At 38.8% G+C, this 15,981-nt stretch overlaps 1 protein-coding gene across 1 annotated transcript in view; it reads left to right on the plus strand.

Annotated features, from left to right (window-relative positions):
* The window catches only part of syt3 (synaptotagmin III), a 52,531-nt gene that overhangs the window by 31,118 nt on the left and 5,432 nt on the right, over positions 1–15,981 (plus strand). The window contains exons 8-12 of the mRNA XM_041816965.1: positions 5,342–5,560; positions 8,889–9,009; positions 12,301–12,472; positions 13,129–13,258; positions 15,622–15,715. Of these exons, the coding sequence (XP_041672899.1) occupies positions 5,342–5,560; positions 8,889–9,009; positions 12,301–12,472; positions 13,129–13,258; positions 15,622–15,711 (732 nt within the window). The 3' untranslated portion in view covers positions 15,712–15,715. The remainder of the gene's footprint in view (positions 1–5,341; positions 5,561–8,888; positions 9,010–12,300; positions 12,473–13,128; positions 13,259–15,621; positions 15,716–15,981) is intronic.

Here is a 15,981-nt window from a genome sequence, read left to right on the forward strand (position 1 = left end):
CATTTCGCCGCTTTTTATCCCTCAAACTCCATTTCCCAAAGGAAACAGATTCCACCTATTTGAGAAGATGTTTCACTCCTTGCACTTTTTTGGAGGGGGAGGGGTTTCTAAACCATCAATGGCATGTTTAATCCAAAGCTAACAAGTAATCATCAAGTGCTAATAAGCCGGAGTGACAGGCCCACTCATGCAGCCGCAAAAGTTGGATTCGGAAAAGCCAGAGTGTGTCACATTTTAATTATCTCTGGCTTTATTGCATGGCAGAGTTTATATCGAATGCTTTCATGGCAATTAAATCCCAGCAGCGAATCAACAAATAGTAGAAACTCTGTTTTTTTTTAGATTGAAGGCAAATAAGATTTTTTAAAATGTGACGAACAGGAAATTACTGCTCACTTTCTGTCAGAGTGCATCCTCTGATTTAAAATGATCCGTTTCGTTCAACTTGTGCGAGGAAAGCAGATGGAAAAAAGGAGAAAACAAAGTCAAAAAGTGGTGAAAATGTGTTTACGCCTTTTGAAATGTTTGAGAAGAGACATAAATCTTGCACCTTGTATTTGTTGTGGAAAGAAAATATTGACTTTTGAATTTACTTGTAGGGCTTTATTCGATTCCTTCGAGTTTTATTTGATTCCAGTTTCCCTAAGAAAAGGTGAAATTCACTTGTTTCCCCCTCAGGCGGAGGAACAAGGTCAGCATGTGTGGTTCGGCTTGATTATGTAGCTCAAGGACATGCCGGCATTTACAGCCACTCGATTTATCAAACCTGTCCGCATACGTCTTCTTTTGTTGGAATGTGGGCCCATTTGAAAGCATGACATTTACATGTTAGAATGTCAGCACAATTCAATTCAACCTACAGGGTGTTAATCAAAGCTTTTATATTCAAAACAAGTCAAGCTCTGAGAGGGAAGAAAGGCTTGGTTCACAGAAAGTGAGGCCTTTTATGTTTTCTTATTTGCTTTCTGGTTTAAAGAAGAAGTGGCTGGCACAGACAGCAGTGATAGAAGCAAAAGGCTAAAGATGTTGCCAGAAAGAAAAAAAAAAAAAACAGCTTATTTTCGATTATGTCTTCTAGATTTGGCTCCAGCTTTGTGCTGCTTACTTTCTTGATTTTCCTTTTGTTGTACATTTGTGCCTTTTTGGTTTTCAGTTAAAGGCAGAAGACAAAATCTAACAGCATTCACTCTGTTTCCAAAAACTGGTCCATGTCTATTTGGTTAAAGATAAAGAGAAGCACAGTGTAAACCAGGTAGAAAATGTACTTAACTTTGCAGTGCATAGAATATTTTTTTACTGGCAGAAATACACACACAAGTCTTTGAGGATTCTGGACTCATCTTCAAAACAGCATAAAGAGTTGTCAAACAAGCTGCTGGGCTTTTTCAAATCTGGCTTGAATTTATGTTTGAGTAAACCTTGTGTTGTGTCTGTGACGGGAATGCAGTCATCAATGTTAAAGTCTGAAATGTAAAAATGATGGTTACATGGAAAGCCCAGACTGGGGCCAAGCCAAGAAATAAATAAGCTTTAGACTACACACAAACACCAATTACAAAGAGCTATTCAAGTATGCAGAATAGACAGTGAATGCATAAGGGGGCTTTTTCACACCTGGATTGTTTGGAGAGCAGTGTTGGGTAGTGTTATTTTAGTAAGTTGTTATGTAACAGCATTACCTACCCAGAAAAGAAATGATATAGCGTACTTAACAAAAGTTGAACCCTTTAACCACGACTAATCATGTCTGCCTTTGAATGCATTGACTCTACCATCATTCAACAGCTACATTTGCAGCAGAAATCTGCTGTTTTGCTGTTTGATGACAAGATCAACAGATGTCACATGACCTGTACTGCTCTATAATATGCTCCCAATCTGAAAACAAACTGGTTATGCAGTATTACACACAGGCTGTGCATAATGAGCATACCCCATTGAAAAATACTATACAGCTCAAGGTTTTGAACCTCAATTTCCTCATCAGCTTGTTCAACTTGTTTAGTTCCAAGAAATTGTGCACAAGAATGGCACGGTATTGTTAATTTCATGGTATTGCACGAAGTGTCTCAGTACAGTTGTGGACGTCTTTCAAGCAACAGGTCTTCAGGGCAAAAAGTAGTGTTTTTTTTAGTGGAGCAGGCTGAAAAGAAATGGAAATCACTTTGTCAATAAACACATGATTTGCAGATAACAAATTATCTTTATAAATCAGCAGTTATTAATTTGCTGTCATTGCTGTTATTTACATATAGTGGCGTGCCTGTTCTGTGCCTGTAAGGAAAGCCTGAGGCAGGGAGAGAAGCAGCAACAAACCCAGATCAGAGCAGGCATCTATTACAACGGAATGACATTGATTAAAGCATGGAGGAGGAGCTAGGGTGGAGGAGGGTTACAAAAAGCAGCTTGTAGAGGGAGCAGCGAAACATAGCCAGGCTAAAGCAGTTCAAATATCGCAGCAGCGTGCAGTTAGCCAATAGCGTGCTTAGAGTGGATCAGCTGGCTGCCATCTGAGGTGGGCATGCATGAGATCAACTGATCTCAGTTATATGGCAGTGCTTGACCACATAGCCTGCCTGAACCGACCCTATATGCTCGATTTACCATCAGCCCTCGCCTACCCATCATCCTTTGATCCCCACTTGCTGGCTTGATCTAACAGCAGAAAGTTTGTGAGATCGTTGAGTCTCCAGCGGCTGTTCAATGTGACGCGTGGAAGCAATTTGGTTTCACTGTGTCAACAAATGAGAAAGGAGAAAAGGTGACGGACAAACAAAAAATACTGCAATACTGCTATAAAAACTGCACCATGGATTTGTTACCAAGGTATTATTGTAATGTGAGATTTTGATACCATTACATCCCTTCATATCACTTGAATCTCAACAAACTGTCTCTACTTTTACTGAAAACTGTAAGAGCTTCTCTGCCAACACTGCTAACAGATGTTACAGGTTAAAAAGACAACCGTAAACTGCCTGGTGTCTGTGTTTGCTGTAGTTACAGCAGGTGTTGGAGCTGGCAAGAATACTCAAGATGGCCTCTTTTTTCCTTCTTCCATTAAAAAAAAAAAGCTAGTTCATCATATTTGCTTGGAATGAAAACAAAGAAATATTAGTGAAGTACGCCAATTAGCATAGTCACATGATAACATTACACCAGCAGAGTGTTGAGAACCCCTGCTGTTCATGTGTTGAGTTTGTTAGCTTTATTGGTAGGTTAATTGGCTATAGCTTCCTAAAAATGCAGTTTGACTGGTCTGCTCGGCATTTGTTTACCTACACAGTGAGAAAAAGAAGCTGCAACGTAATAATGTGAAAAGAGCCCTCTGTTGGTGTGAGCTTTACAATATTTCACTGTGAACACAAGACAACCCATGGGAAACTTGCAACAATATTTAATTTTACCGTCTAAAAGAGAAAAGAGAAATGAGCTATAGAGGAGAAAGCACCCTAAAAGTACATACTGAGTATCTATACAGCTTAAGGCCTCCAAAGCCATAAATGATAACCTGTGTGTTATGACTGATGATGAAATAAGAGGGGAAAAGATTAGCTTTGGGATTCAGTGTTGACTTCATCTGATATCCAAATCTGATGTTACAGAAAAACAATTTGCACGTCAGGCTCAGAGCGTTACATTATCACACATCTGAACATTTCTTATCTCTATTCAGTAAATATTTTTTCTCTGCTTCTTACTGCGATGCTCTTATCTCTCCAGCTTTTAAATTCACTCACAAATACACCATTTTGAATAGGCTTTATTTCATCTTTTTTATTCTGTTTTTTGATGTTTGTCTCCTTACCTCTATATTCATTGAATCACACCAGTGATTAGTCCTGAAGAGAAAACAAGGGCTTGATGTAATCTAATTAAAAAATAAGCAGCTTCGTTTTCCCCTAATATGATTTTTAGCCATTAAAGAGCCACATGGAGATATTCTCAAAATGAGTCTGATTTAGTTATTTTTATTTTGTGGAAAAGAAACCAATTAAACATAGCTAAGAAATTAGGATTAATGTTATGATGGAAATAATGAGCCCACAGTGTTAACCATTTTTTTAAAAAGAAGACGTAGATGCAAATTAAAAGTATCTTTTAATATTGCCACAAGGAATATGATTATTAAAAGCAATTATCATTTGTGACTTTTTCCAGATAAAAGTTAGTTTTGCTGAAAGACACAGGTCTATGGTAGTTATCCTTGCTAATAACTTCATTGTAACTCAGATTTGCTTTTTTTATATTGATCTCAGGCTAAATGACAAATTGGAAAGATGTTGTAATGTTAGTGACCCTCAATGGATGTGAACCCACATGAAGTCTCTCCCTGGCAAATAATTAGCCCTGGTCCCACCCACTTAACTCCTACATGAGGACATTAAATCTTGGCTTTATGACAACATAGCAATTATTTCTGCCATTATATTTTTAGGACTGTCCAGGATGTCTTTTTAAGGTGAAGTACTTTACTGAAAATGTTGAGGGAATTTTCTGTTTGTATATTTTGGGGAAATGTCTTGGAAATTGGTGTCTTTTCAAAGAAGTTTAGGGGGCGTTTGTAGATTTTGGAGTTTCATCAGAAGATTTGGGGACGTTTGCTTTGATTTTTCCAAGGCATTTTGGTGGAATTTGGGAAAATCATTCGGATGTTTAGGGAAATTTGTTTTGAAATTTTTGTGCATTTTCATGGGAATTTGGGAAATGTACTGTACATTTTTTGGGAATTGAATCAGGAATTTGGGGAATGGGGGTTGTCCTTTGGGGTTTTTAATGTAAATTTCATGGCATTTGTCAGATGTTTCCTTTATTTTCATTGTATTTTGGGGAATGTTTTGGGAATTTGCAAAGATATATAAGGAGGAATTAGCTTGAAATTTGGCAAATTTGCTTGAAAATTTTGGGGATTTTTTTTAATGTTTGGGGTTTATGATAAAGTTCACAGAAAAATTTGAGGTGTATCTGAATAAATTTTTGGGTATGTTTTTAAAAATACGTTTAAGAATTTTCACTGAAATTTTAGGTAATTTCTTAGAATTTCTGGATTTTGTAAAGGAAAAGCTCCAATGAATTTCAGTTCAAAGACAAGGCTGATGTTTTAACTTATCCAAAAACTAAAAATGTGCTAAAAACAAAGGCTCATGTCTCAGGGGGTTAATCTAACTCTGAAAGCTGCATAGTAAGCATTTAAACAAAGTATTCCCTCCTCTTTTTACAGTATTATAGTGGCATTATAGGCTAGGTATGCTGTAAAATATTATGGTATATTATAATAGTAGTGCAGTAAGGTAGAATAGTACAGTAAAAGAGATCCTGACTGTGTATGTATCTCTTCTAGGTTCACAGAAAGACCTTAAATCCCGTGTTCAACGAGACCTTTCAGTTCGGCGTGCCGCTGAATGAGCTACATTCCAGGAAGCTGCATTTCTCCGTGTATGACTTCGACCGCTTCTCCAGACACGACCTGATTGGCCAGGTCGTGGTGGACAACCTGCTGGACTTCAGTGAGGGCAGCGGGGACAAACCCGTGTGGAGGGACATCGTGGAGGGTACAGCGGTAAGGATGAAGAAAGAATGCACATTTATGAGGAGTGGATGACTTCTTTAGAAAAGTTTGGATTAAATCTGCATGAGCCTTCTGGCAATATTTGGGCTGTTGCAGCAGGAAATTTTAGGCCAAGGCAAGGAGGGATGGATGCAGGAATTGATAATATCAGACTAGGGATGGAGTTAGTTAATCTTTGTTAATAATGATACCGTTACTGAAACTCATTATTGACCCAAGTCCTTATCAGTACTTTTCTATTGTTTGTTGGAAAGACAAAATAACAACATGTTTAACTGAACTGGTATAAGCTGAGTAGAGTTTGAGTTAAAAATCTATTTTATATTGCTGAAATAAAAAAACACATTCCAAGGTATTGCTTCGGGTTCAATGTCTTGCTGGAAAATATCTTCTCCAAAGGCATAGTTCTCTTGCAGACTGTATAAGATTGTCCACCAGGATTTTCCTTTATTTGCCGCATTCATTTTACCCTCTATCTTTAAGCCTTCCAGTGCTAGCTGCCAAGAAGCATCCCCACAACATGGTGCTGCCACCACTGTGCTACACAGTGGGGACTGTGTGTTTGTGGAGATGTAGTGATTGGTGTCAGCCAACCACTTAATGTGTTGTATGATGGCCAAAAGCACAGTTTTGGTCTCATCAGACCAAAGAACTTTCTTCCACTTGGCCATGGAGTCTCACACTTCCTTTTGGTGAACTCTAGTGGAGATTTATTGAGTTTTCTTAGACAGTGACTTTCTCTTTATCATTTTCCCATAAAGCTTTGACTGGTGAAGAACCAGGCAACAGTTGTTACATGCAGAGTCTCTCCCATGTCAGGTGTTGACGCTTGTAACTAATTCAGAGTAGTCATAAGTGTCTTGGTGGCCGGTCTCACTAGTCTCCTTCTTGCTGTCAGTTTATGAGGATGGCCTATTCCAGGCAGATTTACACATGTGCCATGTTCCTTCTATTTCTTGATACTGGATTTAACTGAACTCTGGGAGATGTTCAGTGCCTTGGAATGTTTCTTTGCCCATTCCCTGACTTATATTTTTTGATAACCTCTTCTTTAAGGTGCTTGGAGTGTTCCTTTGTCTTCATGGTGTAATGGTTGTCAGGAATACTGATTATACCATGACTTGACCTTACTGATACAAGTGTCCTTATGCTGCAATCACTTGGGAGACATTCACTACACTCATGTAATCCCTGTGTCACTAATTGTGAGATTACTAGTACCAATTGGCTGGACCTCTGTCGAATTAGGTCACTCACATTAAAGGGGGTAAATATTTATGCAGTTACTTATTTTACCTCACACATTTTTATTTCATTTATATTGCTTTGCAGAAATCTGTTTTCACTTTGACAGTAAAAAATGTTATCGGCAAAATATTTCTGTCAAAAAGCCTAATTCTATCAACCGTGATTGATTTTAAAATCAATCTGTTTGTTTTTGTACCAGTTTGTACCAGGACAAATAATGTTATGTCACAGAACCTATAATACTTGATAGCAATATAGATTAATTAAAACAGCTCTGATTTGTGGGTTTTGAAAAAACAAAACAAAACAAAAAAAAAAAAAAACAGAACTGGGATTTTAAGTACCCAGGTTTTGATCTCTATCCCTAAGGTGATGTTAGAGTTTCCAGAGTGATGACTATGATTTTTTTTATTCACCTCTTTAGAACTGATTGATTTCATGTTTACATTTAGGCTTTCAAATTTAGGTTAAGAAAGTGTTCAGTTCTTAAGAGCTTAATACCATACTGTATTCCAGTTTTATCTTCATGGAGCCTAACTTTATTCCATGTAGGACATGGTATTAGCAGCCAATCATACCACTTTCTCGCAGCACAGCAGTTTGTATAAATATGACATACTTCTCAATAATCCATGCTTGCATTAATGTTGCTGCTGGCAAAGCTTAACCTCCTCCACCCCAGCCTCCTCCTTTATAGCATAAAGCTTGTTGCACCCTCATGTTCAGATTCATGCTACTACGGATTAATTGCTTTGGAACTAATTGTATTCAGTACAGATTGTTATAAATGTATCCATCCATATGGGGGTTTCTGGCCATGCCCTCCCTGGAAATTCAAAGCATGCTGCTTGGCTAACCCAGGGGACAGAGCTTTCTCCGCCAAGTAAAACTGTGTATCTATTTTGCAATGGAATGTATGATGAGAGTGTTCCTGACTGAACTGTTTTTATGGATCAGGACAATTAAAACCAAATAAAAATATCCAATCGCTCAGACTGAAAGGGAGACAGACACTGGAATTCAAAATGGAAGTTTTAAACGGGCAACCAAGGATGATCAAATCAACCTTAATAGAAATCAATCACAGCTCTGAATGATTCAGATGAGTAGATGGGGAAACGCAAGAACAGCAAAACTTGATATGACCTTCAGTCAGTGACAGAAATTGGAATTCAAACAACTTAATTCACCTAGATGGTTTTAAAAATATTTCCCAGTGCCTTCACTTAGTTGTATTTCATTTCTTTTTGTAGAGCTTATTTTCTCTTTTCTTGCATGATTGCATGTCTCAAGGAAGCTTATGCATCACGGCTTGTTAAAAGATCTTATACTCTACTCACACTGAATGCACAAAATATCTTGCATGCTGGAAGTTTCTCTGCAGCACACAGATTCAGACTGCTTTAATGTAGAAATGCAGCAGAGGAGAGCTGGGATGGATTACTGGAAGGGCACCGCTGCCCATATCCAAACTTTTTATTACGCTGCGTCCGAGTAGATTTATATGAAATATTCATAGAGTGCTATTAGCAAATTAGACGGAGCAAAGTCTTAAAAAATTTGGCATGGATGTTTCATTTATTAAATAAGTTTAAAGCATTAGCCTCTTGGCGTTATTTCACTGTTTCACTCTGGGATGTATTGATTAGCAAGGCTCGAAGCCACTAAGGAGTCATCAGGCCACAGTGTGACCCGAATACCACTGGTGTCATTACAGGCAAGACCACAGACAGACAGAAGAAGATATAAAGTGTTTGGGGAGATATAAAAAGCCCTGAGAATCATCACCTCTTCTTAACACTTTCCCTCCACTGGGGGACACAGACAGATTGGCATATGATTCATTTACTGTGACGGCACTTCCCCTGTGCCTAAACACTCTGCCCGTCCACATTAGGACGTCTGCTGTCACTGCCGTCACTCAAAGACGTGGCTCTTTTTCCAGCCACAGACAAACCGTCAAACTGGAGGATATCTGTCTGTTAGTGTTTTTTTCCTGTCTGACTCAGAGAGTCCATGCTCTGTTTCTGATCCCTGTTCGTGTGTCTATGTGTGTGTGTTTGACCCACAGGAGAAGGCTGATCTCGGGGAGCTTAATTTCTCGCTGTGCTACCTGCCCACTGCAGGCAGGCTCACCGCTACAGTCATCAAGGCCACCAACCTCAAAGCCATGGACCTCACCGGCTTCTCAGGTAAAGGATTAACACATGCACACAAAGGGAACAAATCACACTGCTTTCAGAAACTTGTTAAAAGTAAAAATATAATATAAAACAGATTAAATGCTGAAAAAGCAACAGCTACTTGTGATGCATGTTGCCAGTTTGAATTCTTTTAGAGTTTCTCTTTCTTTGCCTGGAATGAACTGCAATAAGATTTGAAATCCCTGTAGAGTGAAATCAAAAATTTGTCTTAGTACACTAAATATGTTGAAAGGCAGACATGTGAAAACACTGAGATCTATGTGTGACTGAATTTTGGATTTAGACCGTTTGCCCCCCACTGCCCTTACAAGGATATAAAATCACAGAGCAGTTAATCTCAATACAGCTAGTGTTAGCCTATGTCATTTCCATCATTGAAAGTTAACATCCAATTGCATGCTGTGTTTTTGTTCATTATGAGGTAAATTTACTAAATCCACCAGTCAAAGTGGCCTACTGGTCATTAAAAGTAATAAAACAGAAAGATTTGTGCTGTGCTCTGGCCTTAGTTCACCATAAGGTCAGGGGGCAGGCTAATTGCTGGAGTGTCTGTTTTTTACTTGAACCAGCTGCAGCAGGAACAAACATCTTACCTCCTGAAAGTGTGCTTAAAACCATATTTCACTTGTCTTTAGTCCATCAGAATGTGGCTTTGTCTCTCTCAAAGCAGCACAGTTCAATCCCTGCTGTCTATTAGCATCACTAATCATCATTGACTACTTTTATTTTGAAGAGCAACATCAGAAAATTGAGAGTTTTCAGCTACAACTTAACATAGATGAACGGGAGAGAGAAACTTAACTTCACTTAACTCAGAAAATGAGATATAAGGAATACCTGATGTGTTAATTACAGGATGAGAAAATGAAACTGGGCCTTTTTGTCTCTAGACTGTCTGCCTTTTACAACATCAATATGATTGCTTCTCTTTTGGGTTAAAAAGAGAATCATAACATAGCAGCAGAGAAGACAGAAGATTCCTCCATTCAGCTTGAACCATTTTTAGGGGAGTGTATTTCTCCTAAGTGGGCGTGGCTTCAGCTCATTCAACTGACACGCCCACACATCCTAGAGCAGATAATACTGCCTCATTTTCCATGATTTTGAAGTTTAGTTTTATAAACTTACGGATGTTTCTCATGACTGATATTTGGCCTGGTGATTTCTAACAGTAGCCTGTCACGCACCAAACCTTAATTACAGATTTCATTTTATTACTTTAAACCTAAACCTTAATGGTCTGGTCTCATTGGGAGCTTTTAAGAAGAAATTAAATAACTTGTTTTTCTGAAACTTTGGTGCGTGTGCTGCTTGAAAAAGAGATTTTTAATCTCAAGAAGGTTTTTCCTGGTTTAATCAATAAAATGAAAAATATAAAACTACCAGTTTATCGGATATTGGCAAAAAATTCTATCCCTACTAGAGCCATTTTCTTGTTTTAAAATAATCACCTTAATGCCAAGGAGCACAAAGAATAGAGAGCAAGACTCTTTCACCGAAAACAGCCTTAGTTTACCAGAATGTTATGCAGCTGCATGTAGGGATGAAATGGTTCTAATGATAACCGTGATACAATATCTCCACAGTTATCAAACCATAATTGTCATCAAAAATGGTAGCAATAACCACGCTTTAATATCACAGTAAATAATGTCTGGACAGTGTGCTGCAAAGGCTTGGTTACCAAGGTAAATGGAAAAAAAAACGCAGGTTGGCTGGGGACAAAGAGTTAAAATAACAGAGTGGAGACAGTGCTGTTTTTCTCCACTGCTCTCTCGTCTGCAACACAGTACGTAGCCTACCCTCAACAATTGGCTTGATTTATCAGGGACAGTAAAAAGCACTCAGGCTGTGGGAATCACATGCACTCGCTGTCTTCAGCTACACCTCATCTGTTTAGAGAGGCAGTGATAGGTGCTCCCAATCTTTGTGGAAATCCATGTTAAAATTGGCAGAAAGAAGTTCATTAGTTCACTCAACAACTGCTGTTTAGTGACAGTTCTGCTGTGATGTGTTAATGTCAGCTCAATAATATGTCTTAGGCAAATGTAAATACACTATATGGACAAAAGTTCAGAACTCATTAGCTATGGGATCAGCAGAGTGTCTACGCACTATGCACCTTAGTTGACCCTGCGAGTTGCTGTTGTTCCTAAACTCCTCCAATTTGTAATAATATTACTGGCTATTGACTGTGGAATATCCAGCAGGGATGACATTTCTTAAACCATCTTATTGCAAAGGTGGCATCCTTCACAGTACCACACTTGAAGTCACTTAGCTCTTCAGAACTACACTTCTTTAACTTTCAGAAAATTATAGCAATGCATGGTAATACTGATAACCATGATGTTTTAGGTCACTCTAATTGTGGTATGAAGTTTTAATATCGTTAGATCTCTAGGTGCAAGATATTAAATGTTGCATCTTGTTTGCTTTTAGCTGCAAAGTCTCTCTCATCTCTTGTCATCATCATTCTGTTTCCCTTTCCTGCAAGCAAACCTGACAAGTTTGTACACGAAGATTTTGCAGAAACACATTTTTCAAAACCTAATAAATCACTGACACTGCACTTACTGACGCATGAAGTGCAAAAAAAGTAAGTAAACATTAATCTTTGCTAAATAATTCCTGAAGTTCATCAGACAGATTGATTGCTCCTAGCAGAGTTACAGCTTCCAGAGGTGGATTTTCCCCTTTAGGTGGTGAGTTTAAGTTTTAACATGATAAATATAGATCCCAAAGCAAAAACAGCTGTTACAGTGTGCTTTGTTGCAAACAGAACAAACTGCAGGTGTAGCAGGTGTAGCACCATTCATGTTTGAAAAGTTTTACCATCTTCAACATGACTTGTAGCGCGAACATCATTCCAACAATCAAACCCTACTGATTAAATGAGATCCCATATGGTGATGACCACTTGCCGTGATTATGACCACTGTAGTTTAAAGAAGATTGCAGTGCTGGAAGGACGTTTAAAAATGCAGCTTGAAAATAGAGCAGTGTCTGTGTGTGTGTTTTCCCTGGCGGCTGTCACCTTGCTGCACATGTTGAATGGATAACTGAAGTGATTCAACCAGTGCTGCTGTTCTCCCTTTGTGTTGCTAATCCAGCTTTGCCAAGGTGACTTGATTTTCATGCCTTTTATGTGTTACAGATGAGGAATACCTGTGAGCAATAACATCTGCAAGTCTCTGCTTACCTTTTTCTCTTTGCTTACCTCCCCTTTTATCTCTCCTCCTTCACTTTTTCCTCTTTTTCTCCACGCTTCTCCTTCAGACCCGTACGTGAAGGCCTCTCTGATCTGTGACGGGAGGAGGCTAAAAAAGAGGAAGACATCCATTAAGAAGAACACACTGAACCCCACGTACAACGAGGCTCTGGTGTTTGACATTCCCAATGAAAATATTGAAAACGTCTCTATCATCATCGCAGTGATGGACTATGACTGGTGAGCGGGCCGAGGTGTTGTTATGGAGTTGATAAAAGTGATAATTACTGTGAAGCGTGCTGCTTGTTGAATGCCTGTTTGAACATGTGGTGTGATGTTTGCTGTTGCTTTTGGGTTGTCACATTACAATGGTGTTGCTGCTGTGTTGAACACAACCAGGGCCTCTGTCCTGGTGGACACTCCCTGTTTTAAACTGACAGGCAGGCGCTTCATGAATAAACATGATTTATGCAAATGGTAAAAGAAGAAAAAGAAGAAATGTAACCCTGACAGTGTTCGTCTGTCTTCTGCTTGCAGCAACTCTTGGCTGCTTGACGTGTTTGTGTTTAGATGCACCGCCTCCCTATTATGTAGTCTGCCCTCCATTTGGCATCTCCATAGGTGTGTGCTTTTGTATGTTTGTGCATGTGTCTGCTCTCGCGCTGACATCACGCCTTTCTGTAGGCCTGTGTGTATTTGTAAGCTGCTATTCAATATCCTTCCTCAGCCGCTTTACTCTTCCCCCAGTCCTCAAGGTTGATAAATGAGATTCTCTCTGCCTGTTTCTTACAAGCCCTGTCTCCTTCTCTCCCTCCCTCTCTCTATGTGCTTTCATATATCCTCACTCTCTCTTTCTCTACCCCCTGTTCCTGCCTCCATCCCTTGCTGCGTGTCAGTATCGGTCATAACGAGGTTATAGGGATGTGTCATGTGGGCAGCGAGGCTGACGGTCCAGGGAGGGAGCACTGGGCAGCCATGCTGGCCAATCCACGCAAACCAATAGAGCACTGGCATCAGCTCGTGGAGGTAATGAGCGTGTGATCATGTGTGTTCATGTGTGAGCATGACTTTGTGTGTGAGCCCATGTTTCATAAGCTAATCTTATTCTACATACGTTAAGCGGAGCTCTTCAGTAAGTGGCTGATAACCAAAATGATTTTATCATATGAGGATTATCATAAACACTGGCAGTAGTAGCAGCAGTGCTGTATTAAGAATTGCTGTTGTAGTTGTGATAGAACCAGTATTACAAGTCTCTTCTGATGATATATTTTAAAAGGTTTTATATTCCACAAAATTTAAATAAATATGAAATATTCATATACAGAATGTATTTATAAATTAAAGTGCCAAAATGTTAAAATATCAGAATTTAATTTGCTAAACTGTCAAAACAGCTCATTATGCATTACAAATTTTAATTTCTCCTTATGCTGTTGGTTAATCAGTGAATAACAATGCATAATATTTTAAAAAGTAATTATGTTTTCTGAAAAAAATGAAAGAAAAATGATTCAAGTAAAGCTGCATTGGAGTTTAAATTCTGAAATATAAACAAAATATTTATATTTCTTATATAAGTATGATATTCCTATTTCTTATCTTTATAATACTTGCAATGCCACTGTTTCTGTGCAAGTACCAGTACTGTATGTACGGTTTTGATTCTGTGTGCCATATTTTAACCAAGTGTTCCCAGACCACTACTATTTCTTCGTTAAATATGTATTTACAAGTCTCGGGTAGAAAATGCTCAGAAAGCATCACTGTGTCAGTGAGTATACGATGTAAGCCCAGCTGAGAAGAATATGGCTAAAGTTAGCAGCTAGCTCTGCCAGCCGTTGTTACTTGTTGCACATTTCCATCATTCTTAATGTGGTTGCTCATCACTTTGGTTGAGTAGTACATGAGTCTAGCCCTGAAAAGCCTATACGCACTTTTATTTCCATTTTCTAGTTCAAAACAGTGCCATGACGTGATGATCCTATGACACGCTCAACACTAAACTTCTCATGCTTATTGGCCATTAACTGAAGCTATATTGACTACTAGTGGTAGGAGGCTTCATGAGTTTCAAAAAGAGCTTTTGACAGGCCCGTTTTTATAAACAAAAATGACAGATGATTCATTTAACTGACTTGTAAATCTAGCACTAGCTAGTTTGATGTCTGAATTCAACAGATAAACCAGATAACAGCACACATTCCTATTTTTAACCTTAGTTTTGTTACTTTTATATTTCAGTGTTTTATTGAGCTTTACTCATACAGTGCAATTACTATTTCATTGTATACACTTGTAAACAGACAATGCATATCTCTAAGTGTATACTTGTCAATCTTAAAAATGGTGCATGATTATAAAATGAATTCTATAAGGTAAATATAAAGCTAACCAAGGCAAACAGCTTAGTAGATTAGCTTACTTGTTTAATCACAACTCTGTGGTTAAAAAATCAAGCCTATAAGGAGATGCAAAAAACAACCAATTACAGTCATTTACTATGATGCAACAAGCTTGGAATTTGCCATTCTTCTCTGCAAAGCCTCCCACGCTCAGCCATGTTGGATGGTGGGTGTTGGTGGGCAGCCATTTACAGGTCTCTCCAGAGATAGGGTTCAGGTCAGGGCTCTAAGACATTCACAAAGTCGTCCCTAAGCCACTCCAGTGTTGTCTTGCCCTGTGTTGTCCTGACTAGTTCCCAAGCTCTGCTGCTGAAAAACACCCCCACAGCATGATGCTGCCACCACCATACTTCACTGTTGGAGTGGCACTGGGCAGGTGAAGAGTGGTGGCTGGTTTCCCCTGGACATAACATTTACAATTAAGGCCAAACAGTTGGTTTCATCAGATCAGATAATCATATTTCTTTGTTTAGCTTTTTAATAAATTTGCCAAAACTTCTAAGATTCTGTTTTCACATTATGGGTTACTGAGTATAGCTTAATGAGAGAAGAAATTACTTTAACAAATTGAAGCATCAGGCTGCAACACAACAAAATAAAAAATGAAGAGGATTTGAAAACTTCCTGAATGCAGTGTAAACGGTATGGCTCTGCAGTGGTACACCACTTAAGTGTTTAAATGAATAGTTGGGACATTTCCTGTGGACCTGTGTGCATCCTTATACAATTACCGTCACAAATGTCTGCAGGAAGTGACCTGGAGTAAACATACACCGTTGCTTTCCCACCTCTAGGGACACAGGTCGTATTTAAAGCACAGGTAATGGTGGCACTCTGGCTTAACAGTAGGCTTACAGAAGCAATTAGAGGAATGATGTGTGCATTTTGTGTCATTTTAAAATGTCATTTATTACATTTGAATGTATGAAAATGGTCTCATTTGTCTTCATGGATTAGAAGAAATAAAAGCATCTCTCCCTGCAGGAGAAAGCAATTGGTACATTTGTGTCGAAGACTCCAATAGCATCCTCCCCCAAACCCCACATCGTGGTGGACAGTCCTCACTCCGATTAAAACTGTGAGTCTTATTTCTTTATGTTATCAGTATGCTTACACCTTGGAGAGATTATTTCCCAGGCAACAGAGGGTTTTCTTTATCATTTTTCTGCATGTAGAACCCATATCTCCTCGATTCCACTTTCAAACAGAACACCCTGTTCTGGTATCTTAATGTTTAAATCCTCGGACGGTGCAGCAGATGCTCTCCTGTCAGATTTACACAAAAAAATGGAAGTCTTTAAAAGCATGTCTTAACTGTGAGTGTAAGATAAAGTGGAGGCTGTG

The sequence above is a fragment of the Cheilinus undulatus genome, linkage group 21 (genome assembly GCF_018320785.1).
Source record: "Cheilinus undulatus linkage group 21, ASM1832078v1, whole genome shotgun sequence".
NCBI classification, from domain to species: domain Eukaryota; kingdom Metazoa; phylum Chordata; class Actinopteri; order Labriformes; family Labridae; genus Cheilinus; species Cheilinus undulatus.